The sequence below is a fragment of the Thamnophis elegans genome, chromosome 12, assembly GCF_009769535.1.
Source record: "Thamnophis elegans isolate rThaEle1 chromosome 12, rThaEle1.pri, whole genome shotgun sequence".
In the NCBI taxonomy this organism is placed as follows: domain Eukaryota; kingdom Metazoa; phylum Chordata; class Lepidosauria; order Squamata; family Colubridae; genus Thamnophis; species Thamnophis elegans.
This window is the reverse complement of record NC_045552.1, coordinates 54250815-54266056: the sequence shown is the minus strand read 5'-3', so window position 1 is coordinate 54266056 and position 15242 is coordinate 54250815. Positions and strand designations below refer to the sequence as shown.

Below are 15242 nucleotides of genomic sequence, written 5' to 3'. Positions count from 1 at the left end.
CAATTAAACCCTGGTGCGGATCCCAAGGACTGGATCTGAAGGGCAAAACACTGTTTTGGTGGCTTTTATTATTTCAAAGACAGCGCTTGGTACTGGGCTGCGGGGAGCCCACCGTCCTTTTCTGAGGCTGCTGCTGCGGTCTCTTAATGGCAAATGCGTCGGCCGAACACAAGGTTGGGTTTTGACTCTGCACATGGCTTGGAAACCAGATACGTCCCAAAGCATAGTTTTCTCTGCTCTCTTCCTCCTCCTCCTCCTCCTCTTCCCCAAGGCACTTCTGGACTGTACAGTTCATCCTCTTTGGCTGCTAGTTTCGTGAGTGCAGGTGAAGCCGTCACACTTCTTCTTTCAAGTTACTAGCCTCAAGCTCCAGATTTTTATCTGCTCCTTGGTCGCATGACTTGGGGGAGCTTTCGTCGTACGCGGATAAACGGCTTCGGCTCCGGGCTCCGGGTTGGTAGAGCTGCATGGCTGGTCGGTCCTGAAACGACAAGAAGAACGTTGGACCGGATGGCTGGCTGGGGAATTCTGGGAGTTGAAGTCTACAAGTCCTAAAGTGGCTGAGTTTGGAGACCCTGCTCTGCTCTTTCCCTTATTCCCCCAAATGAAATAATGGAGACTTTTGGTGCACTTTCTCCATTTTAGGCATCCTTGTTACCCTGCTGGACCTTAGTCCTCCTCCTTAAGAGAGGCAGGATCAGGAAGGGGTGACTCTGAGCAAGGCTTTGCCTCCGCCCCTCCAGCCAAATGGGGCTGGGGTCCCCAGAAGCTGAGGGGTCGATTGACCTGACCCCTCCCCTTTAATCTGTGATTCCCAGAGGAGGGAGCGATGCCAATCTTCGGAGTAGGGAGGGGCTGCAACCTCTCCTCCTTTGGAAGCTTCTGGGCAGCCTCTGAGACAGGTGGCTAAAGAAATTGAATAAATACCATATTTTTCGGAGTATAAGATGCTCCAAAGTATAAGACTTGAGAGACCGCCTGCTGCCAATTACCTCCCAAAGACCCATTAGATCACACAGGGTTGGCCTCCTCCGGGTTCCGTCTACTAGCCAATGCCACCTGCTGGAACGAACTCCCTGCAGGGATTCGGACCCTCACCTCTCTCCAGGCCTTCCGAAAAGCCGTCAAAACCTGGCTTTGCCGGCAGGCCTGGGGTTGATGAGTTCCCCTCCCCTCTCGACTTGTGTGGTTGTGTGATTCTTGCCTATTTTAATTACTTGTATTCTGTTCTATGTTCCCCTTTTCCCCTTTTGAGTTGTTCGCCGCCCTGAGTCCCTCCCGGAGAAGGGCGGCATACAAATAATAAAATTCAATTCAATTCAATTCAAGATGCACCTAGCTTTTGGGGAGGAAAACAAGGGGCGGGGAAATCTGCCTCCGCCTCCCAGCAACTTGCAGCCTCCTTGCAGCAAACAGCCAGTTTCAGTTTCAGCATAGCCTGATTAGCACAAGGAAAAAAAATTCTGCCTCTGCCTCCCAGCAATTTGCCTCCTTGCAGCGGCGGGGATCGGAATGGGCGGGAAATGGGATGCATGGAGGCAGCAATAGGCTACGGCAATCCCACAGCCTGAAACAGCTGACGGTCGGGAGGCTGATCCAACCGACAATCAGCTGCTTATGCTAATCAGGCTGGGCTGAAGCTGAAACAGGCCGTTGGCTGAAAGGAGGCAAACTGCTGGGAGGCAGAGGCCAAAGGGTGGGGGCTGGCAGGCGGGTGGGGCTACATTCGGTGTATAAGACGCACCCAAATATTCACCCTTTTTTAAGGGTGTGTGTGCGTCTTATACTCCAAAAATATGGTACATTAAAAAAAAACAACTAGGACAAGCACCTTGTTCCGAATCCGGTCTTTCTTGGCCAAATCGTCCCTTTTGTCCTCCTTGGTCCCCTTCTCCGTTTTCTCTGGGTTGCCCACGTACTCCATGAAGTCAGCTCTTTTCCCTTTTTCTCGCAAGGAGTCGCGTTCCCTTTTCACGTCGTCCTCTTTCCTCCGGAACACTTTCTCTTTCTCGAAGCGTTCTTTCTGCCGCCGCCGGTCTTCCTCTTGGCGCCGGAGTTTATCCCGCTGAATTCTCTCGTAGTCTCTATCACGGTCGTATTCTCTCTCTCGATAGTCTTTCCCGCACTCGTCTTCGAATCTGAACGCAAAGACATAGAGGATTAAGAGGGACAGCCTCCTCCTCGTTTGTTCGTTGAACAGCCTGTATTTTGAACGCAATTCCCAATGGAATATTTCTTTTTTATTTTATTTTTTAAAAAGGGTCTTGCAACAGATTCCTTGATCGTGTATATGAATAACACAAAAAGACATTAGAAATTGAAAGCTTCACGTTTTATACAGCTCTACTCTTCAGCATAGATGTCAGGGTTCCAATGAATGCCCTAATTAACTCATGAGCCTCGAACCAAGTTTCAAAAGAAAGCCAGTTATTTATTAGGAGCAACATGTCAGCAGTATTGAAGTGAAGTCAGCTCTGCCGCACATAATTTACGACCCACTTATGACCCTGTTTCCCCCTCCTCCCAGGGTGTGTCATAAATCACATTCTCCAATAGGAGTACTATCGTGGGCTGTAGAAAACATGCTTCTCCAGCTGGCTCTGGTAACCTGGGATACAGCCTTAAGAAAGGTATCCGTGGAATGTGCTTCTGATAGTGGCTGCTGAGCTGCTCAGTCAGTTCTCCCCCACCCTGCCTATGGCAACTCGAGAGCAGGCCAGGGATGCTTTACGAGTTGACAGTAGGTTTCCAAATTAGAGTACTGAAAAATGGTGTATGCTTATCATGTATTTCCTATCCAGAGTTCACATTTTGGAATTTATAATTCACACAGTAAGTTAACCCAAAGGTGCTTTTTTTCAAGAGGCACCTGGACTTTCTTGTTTTTTCTTTGAAGATGCTTCTTTTCTCATCCAAGAAGCTTCTTCAGCTCTGACTGAAAGGTGGGGAATGGAAGGATTTATATTTATTGGGATAGCCGTGATATGGGTGACTGAGAATCTCCATAGACACTCTAAATTAAATTGACAATCTTCAAAGTTACTTTGGTGAGGTAGATCAAACAGTGATTACATTTTAGTATGAACTCCATAAGGTGAATTTTGGGGGGGGGGGGGGAGGCACCAAAATAACCAGCATGGTCTGAGAAACAAGGATACGTACTGCAGTGGGTAGACAGGTTTTTTGGTCTTTTCCTCTTTAGCTTCACCGTCAGAGCGCTTGGCTGGCACGCTGCCAATTGGGCTGGCGATCTTGTCTTCCCTCAGATTCTCTTTCTCCAGTCTCTTGGCCTTTTCCTTTTTTTCAAAATCTCTTTCATCCCTTTCTGGCTTCTTAAGTAGCTAGGAAAAAAACAAATTTAGTCCTCCTTACTAGATGGATTCTCTATGCTAAGCTAGGCTAGCAATTTGACCGACTACTGACAGGATTAAATATAACATGATCAGTTATTTCCATAATAGATTGTTCTTCCTCACAGACATACGTGAGGTCTTAAAACAATTGAAGGTGTAATTCTTGCATTTTTTCCCCTCTGGTCAAAGCAGTGTGAAGGGGTTTAAGGCTTTGACTGAGCCACTTCATACTCATCTTCTAAATTAGTTATGTCCACAAGGAAATGGCTGGATGCATACGCAGTGCTAAACTACGGCTTCCTTTATCCTATTTTTGCAAAATCATCTGGAAAGACTGGCTAATGGATCGCGTTAAGCCAAAACTCAACAGAACAGACTAAAATTTAGCACTGGGTGCCAACCTAGTTGCTATAATCAAGAGTGGATCCTACTCTAAATTAAAAAATGTATCAGATAGTGCTCTGCACTATGTGGTACAGCTATCTTAATGACATTTCCGTATCTATGAATTACAAAGGACTTAAATGTAATGGTTACAGGAACTGGGCCAGGCTAATCTAGTGGAGAGAAGGACCAGGGGAGACATGAGAGCAGTCTTCCAATATCTGAGGGGCTGCCACAGAGAGGAGGGGGTCAAGCTATTATCCAAGGCATCTGAAGTCCAGAGAAGGAATAATGGATGGAAAGTGATTGAGGAGAGATTCAACCTAGAAACAAGGAGGAATTTTCTGAGTGAGAGTGATCAACCGATGGAACAGAAGTTAACGTCGGAAGTTGTGGGAGCTTCATCGCTGGAGGCTTTCAAGAAGAGACTGGACTGTCATTTGTCGGGGATGGTATAGGGTCTCCTGCTTGGGCGGGAGGTTGGACTAGATGACCTACAAGGTCCCTTCCAACTCTGTTAATCTGTATCTGTATAACACACCTTAAGTCTTTTAACTTCAGATATTCTCCACTGAGTTCCATTGTGCTCCTAAATTACATTGGATTAGCTATCATATTCTACAGATATACACCAGGCACATGGTGCTCTTAAGTTATTTATCCTACAGGAAAGAAGTTATACCTTAATCTTTGGTTCATCCTTTGATTTGTCCCTTTCCTTCTCTGGACACCTTTCCACTTTCTTTGTTTTTTCAGCTTCTTTTCGCTTTCTTCTTTCTTCTTCTTTCCACTTCCTTCTTTCTTCTTCCCTTTGTCTTTTCCTCTCTAGTTCCCGCCTCCGCCTTTCCTCTCGTTTCTCTTCTCTAAGCCTCTGCAAAGGAACCACAAAGTTACATTTTTCCAAACCAAAAGCATCACCTAACTTGATTTCAATCGCAAGTATTTTGTTTCTAAAATAAGAAACATTATTAAGTTACAAAGTAAAGTATTTAAACACTAAAATAATTATCTCTCTTTAAAAACATACCCGGCTTTCTCGAAAATAAGACCTCCCTGGATAAGAAGCCCGATCGGGCTTTTGAGCGCATGCGCTAAAATAAGCCCTCCCACGAAAATAAGCCCTCCCCTAAAATATTTAAACGCATGCACAGTGGTCCCTGTCATTTCCTGGTAGGGGAAATGGGGGGGGGGGACATGCCCCACGCATCCCACATGCACCTGCCATCCATGTGGAATGGCCTCATGGAGGCCGCTCCCATAAACCCTAGCTCCCGCACCCCTTCTCTTAGTGGCGGCTGCAAAAATAGCAGCAGGCCCAGCGATGCTAGGGTTGGCAAGAGTGTGCCAGAGACAGAACCTCCAGTCCTCTCTAGATCAGCTGATCCGTGGGCCATGGACTGACATTAAGGGGCCTCCTGCACCTCAAAAATAATAAGACTTCCCCAAAAATAAGGCCAAGTGCTTATTTTGGGGGTCAAAAGAAAATAAGACCCTGTCTTATTTTCAGGGAAACACAGTACGTGCACAAGGAGAAATTTGGAGGGATTAAACCAGGACATGGGTAGGAAAGGTAATTTCAAAACATTTTTTTGGGGGGGAGGGGAGGTGGATTTTCTATCCAAAGAAAACTTGAGCATAACTCCCCAGAACAAGATTAGAAAGCTCAATATTATTAGTATTTACTCATGACTGAGTAAAGTTTGACATTATTTCTTTAAATACATGTGCACACTGAGCAGTAGATCATAAATAAGTTATAACTAAGGAATTATCATCACCTGCTTATTCTTCAGGAAGTTCAACAGAGGAGTTGTCTTTTTGGCTAAAGAGTTAAGAAAAAGAAAGTGTTGGTGTTTGTATTTTTAAAAGGCATCAACTGAAATTACTGCAAAAATATTATCAAAATGAATACATGTAAGGCATCTGTCTCTATAATGTGGCTGCAAAGAGGATTTTAGAAACTTTACTTTCCATATTAGATAAACTGCCACTAATGTGAGGCGAACAGTGGTTATAGATGTGTTGAATATATTAAGAACATACCTATTAATTCTTTATTTCTGGCCTCTATTTCTTCTAATAAAGTCTCGGGAGTAGATGTTAATTTTTCATCATCAGCACTGTAGCTTTCTAAAAACTTCTTATATTCTGGATCTAAGGAACGATCATCACATACAGATTATAAATACACAGGTTTTTTAAAAAATTAAAAATTATAAAGCCTGCGATAACAGCCAGCCTGCAGGGGTGTTAGATATATGGCCTCTATTGTCTTTGGGTCTCACACAATTTCATGTTCTCTCATCCACAGCAACAATTTATGTGGCAAAGCTTCCATTACCACATTCATGTTCAATGATAAAATTGTTCTTTTCCTGATCACGCAGCACACGATTCAGGAGGAGAATATTTATTTATTTGCTGGTTAAAGAGACTGAACGTTGCAGACAATAAAAGGGGCACAGACTTGATGGACGAGTTCCAGCAGATTAGACACCAACATAATCCAAATAATCATGCTCATGAATTCCCTTATCTGGAAATTTTGAGCCTGGCTGTATACAGGAACTGCAACCAGAAATTCCCAAGCTCCCTTGGTTGAAATTAATTTTAAGGGGAGAGAACAACCCAGCACTATCGCTACTAACCATCATCAATGGTTCCAGCTTTGGCATCCTTTTTCTTACTCTTCTTTTTGGCAGCTTTTTGAAACGGAGCAAATTCCACGATGGCGGGATATTCAAGACCTGTTTGTACGTACAAATAACGTTTTTTGTAAAACAAAAGAACTGCGTTAAGGAAGGGAAACAGTGGCTGTTGGTTGCATTGAACAGATTTCCGAAGCAGAGCGTGCGGTTTGGAGAGAGGTACGCATGTGTGGTCTTGGGAAGAAGGGCTGGCACAGACAGGCAGCTGCCTCGCATAGGGCCAGGCCTGACACACCTTGCCAGCAATACTGTGTTTTCCCGAAAACAAGACAGGGTCTTATTTCAGGGAGGTATTATTTTTCAGGCGCAGGAGGTTCCTTAACTTCAGCCTGTGGCCCATGGATCAGCTAATCCAGAGAGGACCAGATGTTCTGTCTCTGTTTCTAGCACACACTTGCCAGCCTCAGAGCCGCTGGGCCTTCTGCTCTTTTTGCGGCTGCCACTAAGAGAAGAGGCATGGTAGCTAGGGTTTACAGGAGTGGCCTCCGTGAGGCCGTTCGGAGTGGATGGCAGGAGCATGTTCCCCCCTTCCTCCCCCAGGAAATGACGGGGACCAGCTGCGCATGCGGTTAAATGTTTTAGGGGAGGGCTTATTATAACACATTAGCTCAATAGCCCAATTGGGCTTATTATCTGGGGAGGTCTTATTTTCGGAGGAACAGGGTAGGAGAAAGATGATGGTCAGCTGGAGTGCGTGGGTGGGTGGGTGTAGCAGGGCCTGTGGAGCACAGTAGTGTGGCAAGGGCAGCTGAGTCTTTCTGCTGGGGTACTAGCTGCGGTGCAGGGCTTGAAATGGAACTCTTTCCCAAGACCAGGGCTGGGCGTGGGGGTTTCTGGATGAACGCCTTGGCTCTCTTCTTCAGTCCCAGCAATGCTGGCTCTGGAGCCCCCAAGGATTGCCACTGTTCAGGATGGCAAAAGGGCAAAAATGAAGGAGAGGCAGAGGAAGTGAACATGTGTGTGAAATGCCAAGAGGCTGAATTTTGAATGCAGGACCCTGTGGGTGTTGCACTTTGAGAACTGGGCATTAAGGAACCGTTCCTTCAGAACTGCTGTGACTTTAAATGGGCCGCTGGGCCAACTGGTCGTGAATGGAAGGCTACAAAGTAAGTTGAATAAAGGATGACTTCACACGAGACATTCCTCATTGTGTGAATGGCCTTGTCCACCATTCTCTTTCAACTAGCCGAAATGCATCGCACGGAGCACGATTGCTTACATTCTGATGGGTGGGAATTACGCTGGGCAAGCTAACTTTAAACTGCGGCACGTTTCCAATTATTTTATGATGCTTTCATAATATACAGGCCAGTGGTGAGATAATACAAACGCATACATTTATAATAGATGGGTGTTTGGGCTTACTGAATAAAATGCTTTTGAACAACAATGACTATAACCTAACATAAATGATTTGTAAAGTAATTTTGGCTGCATGAAAAATGATAAATAAGCAAAAGAAATAAAGAAATAAATAAAAAGTAGCATGATCCTACAGGGCCAGTCAGTGGCTGCTGGTGTGCCTCTCCCAGCATAATTTCTTCAAGATCTATGGTAAACCCTAAAATGTTTCTGATATTGCGTAACTATTGCCGGGAAAAATATTTCCACTATGCCAGTTTTAAGTTCAGAAAGGCTACGAGTACCATACAGTTTGGATCTCAAAACAAAATTCCTGAACTGATGCCTTTTTAAAAAAAATGTATCTGGATCGGCAAAGCCAGCCAGCTTTATCTACCTTTAAAACCAAAAGAAGCTAAAACAGAATCCCAAGCAAGGAAATTGGGGCACTTATTTGACTGTATAAACTTCTCTATTAATCCCCCCCACCAATCGTCCCCAAACAGATGGGATTTTAGGCTAGTCCAGATCCCCAATAAGAAGTTAGCACAACTTAAACCTCTTCCTAAAATCCATATTCCCTTGTGCAGCTTGTATGTTCCAAAGAGTACAATTAATCCAAATTAGAACAGACATTTTAAACAACCAAGCATCCAATTTTAGTTTATGCTGCAATTCTAAAATGACTTATTTGAAACCAAATCCGATGCAATAGTTTCAGAAAAACTGTGCTGAGCACTGAGGTATTAATGACACCTACGGCAGTGTTGGCTAACCTTTTTGGCACTGAGTGCAGGTGGGCACCAGAACCGGAAGGGCATTTCACCTGTGCACATGCATGCACCAGGAAGCTGAGCTTCTGGTTTCTGGCACGCATGTGTGAGTGAAAACCAGAGTCACTTGGTTTTCTGGTTTGTGTGAGTGAAAACCAGAGTCACTTGGTTTTCTGGTTTCTGGCACGCATGTGTGTGCAAAGATCAGCTTTCTGGCATGTATGCATGCACCGGAAACCGGAAGCTCAGCTTCCCAGTATGCGCATGCATGCCAGGGAGCTTCCGGTTTCCAGTGGCCCCACATGTGCGAAGACCAGCTGACCGGGGTGCATGTGCGTGCCAGAACCCGGAAGAGCAACAGGCAACGGCTGGCGTGCCCGGAGAGATGACTCTGCGTGCCACTTCCAGCACGCATGCCATAAGTTTGCCATCACGGTCCTAAGGGCTCTTCCCTGCTAATAAACCTCTACCACGTCAGATTAGTAAGGTTGTGGCTGTGTAACTGTGTACATTCTGAGCTACATGTTAAAAATCTTAACTCAGTTATGGCATGGAAGCAAATAGGTGGTTCCAGAATTACAGTATATTTATTGTACAAAAGTTTGCCAATATATCTATATATATATCTATATATATGAACAACAGAGATATGATAATTGTAGGCTTACTTGCCTTTGTGATCAATAAAAACATAACCATCAAAGCGATCCCTGAACAGAACTATGTCTTCTTGGTTTTTAAAGTTGATGTATGCTCTGGAAAACATGTGAGGATACAAACTGCAGAAGGACAAAAAATGGCAATGTTTAAGAAAACGTTGCTGGGTGGTGATTATAATTATACACAACACAGAAGGGTGTAAAAACTGAAAGACGGACGTGACATGCCATCGTTACGTGCAACACAGTCCAAAAGTTCCCTTTTTTAATTTATTTTTTACCTAGAGTCATTTGAAAAGAATTCAAAATAATCGTGCTCTGGCAGCGGCTGGAGATGTTCTTCAAGCTGTTCCTTGGTCAAGCTGGGAGGAAGGCGTCGAATCACTACCTTGAAGAAAAATGTTTCATCCTTTACAACAGGTGAAACATCAGAAAGCATTTTTTAAAAACGCGGCTTTTTGTAGCAAAACAAATAAAACAAACACATTAAAGCAAACTATCAAGTAATTTAATTAAAAATTTATTTCCTCTCCCCTATTATTTATAATAAAAATTAACTTCAGAGGCCAGCATACCACCGAATGAAAATATTCGTCCACAGAGGTGTTGCGTTCTTCATTTTATTTAGAATGATACTGTGGAATCCTTCCTGGATCTAATAGCTTAATCTACGTATATCCTATGTATAACCCTCCCTTCCAGCACTGATGATGTTACATAGTCGGGTCATGAAATATCTGCAAGAAAACCACCAAGCTCAGAGGCCACCAAGGAGCCCTCAATGTTGACATCCTCAGCTCACTAAAAGTAGGTGCAGCTTGAAGCATTGTCATAAACAGTTATATCATGTCAGGCTGGGGGGGGGGAACATATAGCAATAGCAATAGCAGTTAGACTTATATACCGCTTCATAGGGCTTTCAGCCCTCTCTAAGCAGTTTACAGAGTCAGCATATTTCCCCCAACAACAATCTGGGTTCTCATTTTACCCACCTCGGAAGGATGGAAGGCTGAGTCAACCCTGAGCCGGTGAGATTTGAACAGCCAAACTGCAGAACTGCAGTCAGCTGAAGTAGCCTGCAGTGCTGCATTTAACCACTGCGCCACCTCGGCTCTATATATAACAGCTGCTATTGTTATTATTATTGTTAGGGACGTGGTGGCTAAAAAGCTTGTTGATCAGAAAAGTCAGCAGTTTGGTGGTTTGAATCCCTAGCGCCGCGTAATGGAGTGAGCTCCCGGTGCTCATCTCCATTTCAAAGCTGAAGAGCCAGCGCTGTCCAAAGACGTCTCCGTGGTCACGTGGCCAGCATGACTCAATGCCAAAGGCGCACGGAAGGCTGTTCCCTTCCTATTTATCTACTTGCATTTTTTACGTGCTTCCAAACTGCTAGGTTGGCAGAAGCTGGGACAAGTAACAGGAGCTCACTGCGTTATGCAGCACTAGGGATTTGAACTGTCGACCTTTCTGATCGACAAGCTCATCTTCTTAGCCACTGAGCCACCGTGTCCCTCATCAATCATCAATATAATAACCAATAACCAATTTTGTTGTATACATGATGTACAATGACAATAAAGGCTATACTACACTAATATTATCATTATTACATTGTTTATTATCAATATTATTACTTATCATTATCATTATGACTATTATCACTTATTAATACTATTATTACTGCTGGTACTAATTATTATATTATCCACTTATCATTATTATACAGGACAGCATTATCAATTATCATTAATATCATTTGTCATTATTATTAATGAGGACAACAACCCTAACAGCACAGCAACCTCAGAGCTGCTACTCTTGCCAAAGAAAGAATATCTCGAAAATTTTCCCCTCCGTCCATCGACATCAGCGAGCTGGGGGTGATGGGAGTTGTAGTCCTAGCCCCTCCCGCGGGGGTCCGGGTGGGGGTGGGCCCCCGAATCTCTCTCCCCTCCCCTCCAGGCCCGCAGGCGCACCTTACTGAGCGTCTCTTTCTTGTCTTTGGGCCTCTCGAGGCGGTCAGGCTCCCCGCCCGCCTTGGCGTCCGCCCCGGCCATGGCTGCTCCGAGGCCGGTGGGAGCGAGGGGCCCTCCGCGCTTCTCCTTCGGCCGGGCGTTCTCCTTGTCCTCCTTCATGGTAGTGGCCGCCGTGGGCAGTCGGGGCAGCGTACGCGGGCCTCCCTGCCTCCTGGGCCTCGGAGTCAGCCCGCTCCTCTCGCGGGAAGAGCCGAAGGGAAGCCACGACGCCACAGCGCCCTCCTCACGACCAGGCAGGCGGCGCGACTCCGCCAGGCCGCGCGTTGCCACGGCGACCGGCCAGGGCCGGCAGAGACTCCACTTCCCAGCATGCTTTGCGCCTCTTCGGGGCAGAGGAAGAAAAACAACCACCACCCTTCCTTTTACAGGGATGTCAAAGTGGCCTGTACGTCACGCGCAGGCCACGCCCACCCGCGAAGGGTCCGGTGCGTCACGCGCAGGCCACGCCCAGCTCCGCGAACTGGAGGAACGTTGCGAAACGTCACGTGATGCGGCGCGTGATGACGTCATTCCGGTATAGGCCGGTGGTAAGCCCTATCAAAATAACCTCGGTCTACACCGGCATTATCATCTCTATATATATAACTCTCCAGCTCATATGGACACCTCGACCAAAAGAATAAAAGAGATCATAATTATAATTTTTTTAAAAAACGCTTCGTCTTTCTCTGTTAAAAAAAAAAGGCACCCCCTTCTGACGTTAGAGCGGCGTTGCCACAGCAACGGCGAGCGGAAGTGGCCCGCCGCGCGGTGCATCCTGGGGGCCCGAGGACTGGAAGGTCAGAACGGGCCGTGTCGGCTGGGGGTGGAGGAGCCGCAGCGCATGCGCGGTGCGTCTTGCTGCAGAAGTTCAATAGAAGCGGGGATTCGTCGGGATGTGGTACGAAATTCTTCCCTCGGCGGCTATTATGTACGTGGGGCTGATCATCCCGGGGCTCGCCACTTACCACATCCAGCGATATATGAACAACGGCAAGGTGAGGAGCTGTGGACGCGGTGCGGAGGGGTTGGGACTACAAATCCCATCCCCCTCTGGACTACAGTCCCCATCCTCCTGAACGTGTGTGTGTGTGTCTGTGATCTCTGACAATACACACAAACACACATACATACACATGCATGTGTGTGTATAAATATGTGTGTATGTGTGATCTATGACAATAAACACACATGCATATCTACATACACATGTATGTGTGGGCTTATTTTAGCGCATGAGCTCAAAATATTGGGGAGGTTTTAATTTTGGGGAAAATGGTGTCATTTGTGTTTCTGATTTTGGGAATAGTAAAGATATGTGGCATTTATTCAGTGTCTCTTCATAGCAATTTTGCCTTACAGCTAACTATCTTTTTTATCTTTTTTTTTCTTTTAAATCTCTTCTCCCACCCCTATTGTTCTCCCCATGACGTCTGCCTTATAACTTTAGGATAAAAAATTGATAAAGACAGCAAACGACTACAAAGCTTGGATGAGAGAAAAAAATGTCTGTGGAGATGGACCTAAGGTTAGTTTGAAGGAAACTTCTCTGGGGGAAGCAACCCAGTTGCAAAAGGGCATGGCATCATCATTGTAAAAAGGGGTAAATCCTGATGAAGGAACTCATATCTGCCAGCCTCTTTTCCAGGAAGGGAGCTTTTCTTTTTTAAAAAAAAAAGAATTGGTCATTAGACTCAGAATTCAAAGTTAGGACTTTCTTCAAAGAACTATTGTGATCCTAGAGGTGCAATTAACCCCTGTTTTACCAGCAAAGCCAATAATAAACTCTATTTTTCTAAATTTGTAGTTGTAAAGAGGCTTGTAATCCTTAAAATGTGTGGAGTAGAAAAATTGTACGATTTACCTTAATAGGAATATAGAGTGCAATAACTCCATCAAATAAACCGGACAGAGTTTTGATTTTGTTTGACTTCTTTTTCCCTATCTTTTATTTTTCAGGGTCTGGAGAACATCGACTAAAGCCACGACGTGATATTCTTTTATTTCATCAAAGCATTTAATATAAATAAAACAACATCTAAAACAAGCGTGTGCAGTGAATGTGTTGCAAACTTGGGAGCAGAAAAATAGGATTCTAAGCAAGGCTACCTTCAGGCAGTAAAAATAGATAACACAATTGCTTTAGTTAAGCCTTTTTAAAAACCATTAGATATGCAAAATCATCAATAGGAAGCAGGCAATTCCTGTAGCAGCGGAAAATTGTTTCCCAGATGTTTCCACTCCACATGTGGCTTGAGGATCTGTAGTGAAAGAAAGAGATTTACCTTGCAGGAATGCACCCATGGCTTGAGAAAGGGAATCTGGTGATACTCACTTCTCCAGATCACTTTGGATTTGACCTTGGTCCAGTAGATGTCACGTGATTGGGCCACCGTTGCCCTGATTTAGCAGAAAGAGAAATAATTACAGTTAGAATTTCTGAGGATGTCCCAGTAAGGCTTAGAATCTCCCATTGTGTTTAATCCAGTGTTTCTCAGTCATTTAAGAGGTGTGAGCTTCATCTCCCAGAATTCCCCAGCCAGCATGTTAATTCCTTAGTGTTGTAATATCCAGCTAAAGGTTATAAAACAGTTCCAGTTTACACACCTGGAGGGTTTCGTGTTAGAAGAGGCCATGATTTACTTCCAAGGGGATTGAAATCAATAATTTCCCATAATGCTTTTAAAATCCCACCTTCTCCCCTTGCAGAATTAATCCAAAAACAGGCACATTGGGAGGATATTTTCCAGGATTTACAGTTTCTTAGCTCACCTGATTGCTGTTCTCATGAAACATCACCATTTTAAAAGAAAAGCTCGGGTTTTCTTGGGTTCGAAATCCCCATAATACTTACACAAAGTAAACTACTGGGGGACAGTGTAAGCGAGGTGGGAGCCAGGAGTAGATCTGACTCATTTTTAAGTTGGTGTTGGAATGAGTAATGGCCCCTTGAGGATTTCCAGAGCACTGCCAAATAAACAAGTAAGTAAATAAGCAACCGCTACTACTTCAAGTTAATTCTGTTTAAAACAATTGTATTTCTACCACACCCTTGCTATTTGCCCCCTTTTCGTCTCAATTTTGTATCTGCATGGCATAACTGAAATGAAACAATTGCATTGCGTGCCCAATCTTTAAAACAAGTCCTATGGAAGTCATTACTTTGTCTAGCACATTTTGCTTCAATAGGCTTTCTTGAATCCAACACCCATGAAGTGAAGGCATGGTTTATTTACCCACCGTAGGATTGGGATCTTGCCCAACCACATGCTGACCTGAAGTTAAACAAGCAACATGCCAGCGCAGCATAATGTGAGAAAGTGAGCTATGAATTTGTATACTTCATGCTACACAATTTTGGGGTCTGGGTGATAGCAAGAGCACTTAGACTTATATACTGCCCCATAGTGCTTTAGAGCCCTTTACAGAATCAGCATGTGGCCCCCAACAATCTGTGTCTTCATTTTACTGATTTAAGGATAGAAGCTGAGATTTCTAATGAAGAGATTGGGCAACCATTTGTCTGAAATAGTATAGACTTTCCCTCTTGAGCAGAAGGTTGGAATAGAAGACCTCCAAGGTCCCTTCTAACACTTATTTTGAGTCAACCTTGAGCGGGTCAGGATCGAACTCTTGGCAGTAGACAGAGTTAGCCTGCAATACTGCATTCTAACCACTACCGGTAATGGGGAGGTTCTAACAGGCGTGAGAATGCAATGTCACTCGCCATTCACCTGCAAGCAAGGACCAATGGGATCACAAACTAGGATACAAAGACACTGAAAAGTTGTTCTGCCCATATCCATCATCGGGTGTTGGCAATCATGTTTTTTATCAACAGCCGTATGAAAAAGTGGATTTTGTCCAAATTATTCCCTTAGATTTTGAAGCCATGATGTCCTTGTGCCTGGACTTCATTTGCCTTCAATCTTTCCTTGGAGGATTAAGTGACAGATGCCATATTTTTACGGGTGTCATATCACAGGTCCAAAATATTTTGACTTTCGCT

General features: G+C 44.6%; 1 protein-coding gene across 3 annotated transcripts; it reads right to left on the bottom strand.

Annotated features, from left to right (window-relative positions):
* Positions 1 to 48: 48 nt before the first annotated feature.
* UPF3B (UPF3B regulator of nonsense mediated mRNA decay) lies at positions 49 to 11562 on the bottom strand. 3 transcript variants are annotated; one of them, XM_032228009.1, is made up of 10 exons: positions 11195 to 11562; positions 9500 to 9627; positions 9232 to 9338; positions 6386 to 6484; positions 5781 to 5891; positions 5516 to 5559; positions 4420 to 4608; positions 3163 to 3332; positions 1832 to 2138; positions 49 to 481 (listed from the first exon to the last, which is right to left on the bottom strand). In XM_032228009.1, the coding sequence occupies exons 1-10, from the start codon at positions 11351 to 11353 to the stop codon at positions 335 to 337; spliced, it is 1461 nt and encodes a 486-aa protein (XP_032083900.1). In that variant the 5' UTR covers positions 11354 to 11562; the 3' UTR covers positions 49 to 334. The 3 variants fall into 3 exon arrangements, with proteins under 3 accessions (XP_032083900.1, XP_032083899.1, XP_032083901.1); XM_032228008.1 differs by having other exon boundaries at positions 3163 to 3341; positions 11195 to 11561; XM_032228010.1 differs by having other exon boundaries at positions 3163 to 3341; positions 9500 to 9606; positions 11195 to 11561.
* Positions 11563 to 15242: the final 3680 nt, after the last annotated feature.

Excerpts from the sequence above, each read along its gene's own strand:
- UPF3B (XM_032228008.1), bottom strand. The coding sequence starts at position 11,353 with ATGAAGGAGGACAAGGAGAACGCCCGGCCGAAGGAGAAGCGCGGAGGG. Across the intron at positions 9,628-11,194 it reads AGAAAGAGACGCTCAGTAAG|GATGAAACATTTTTCTTCAA; the intron begins GTGCGCCTGCGG and ends CCTGTTGTAAAG. Across the intron at positions 5,892-6,385 it reads AGCTGGAACCATTGATGATG|ATCCAGAATATAAGAAGTTT; the intron begins GTTAGTAGCGAT and ends ATCGTTCCTTAG.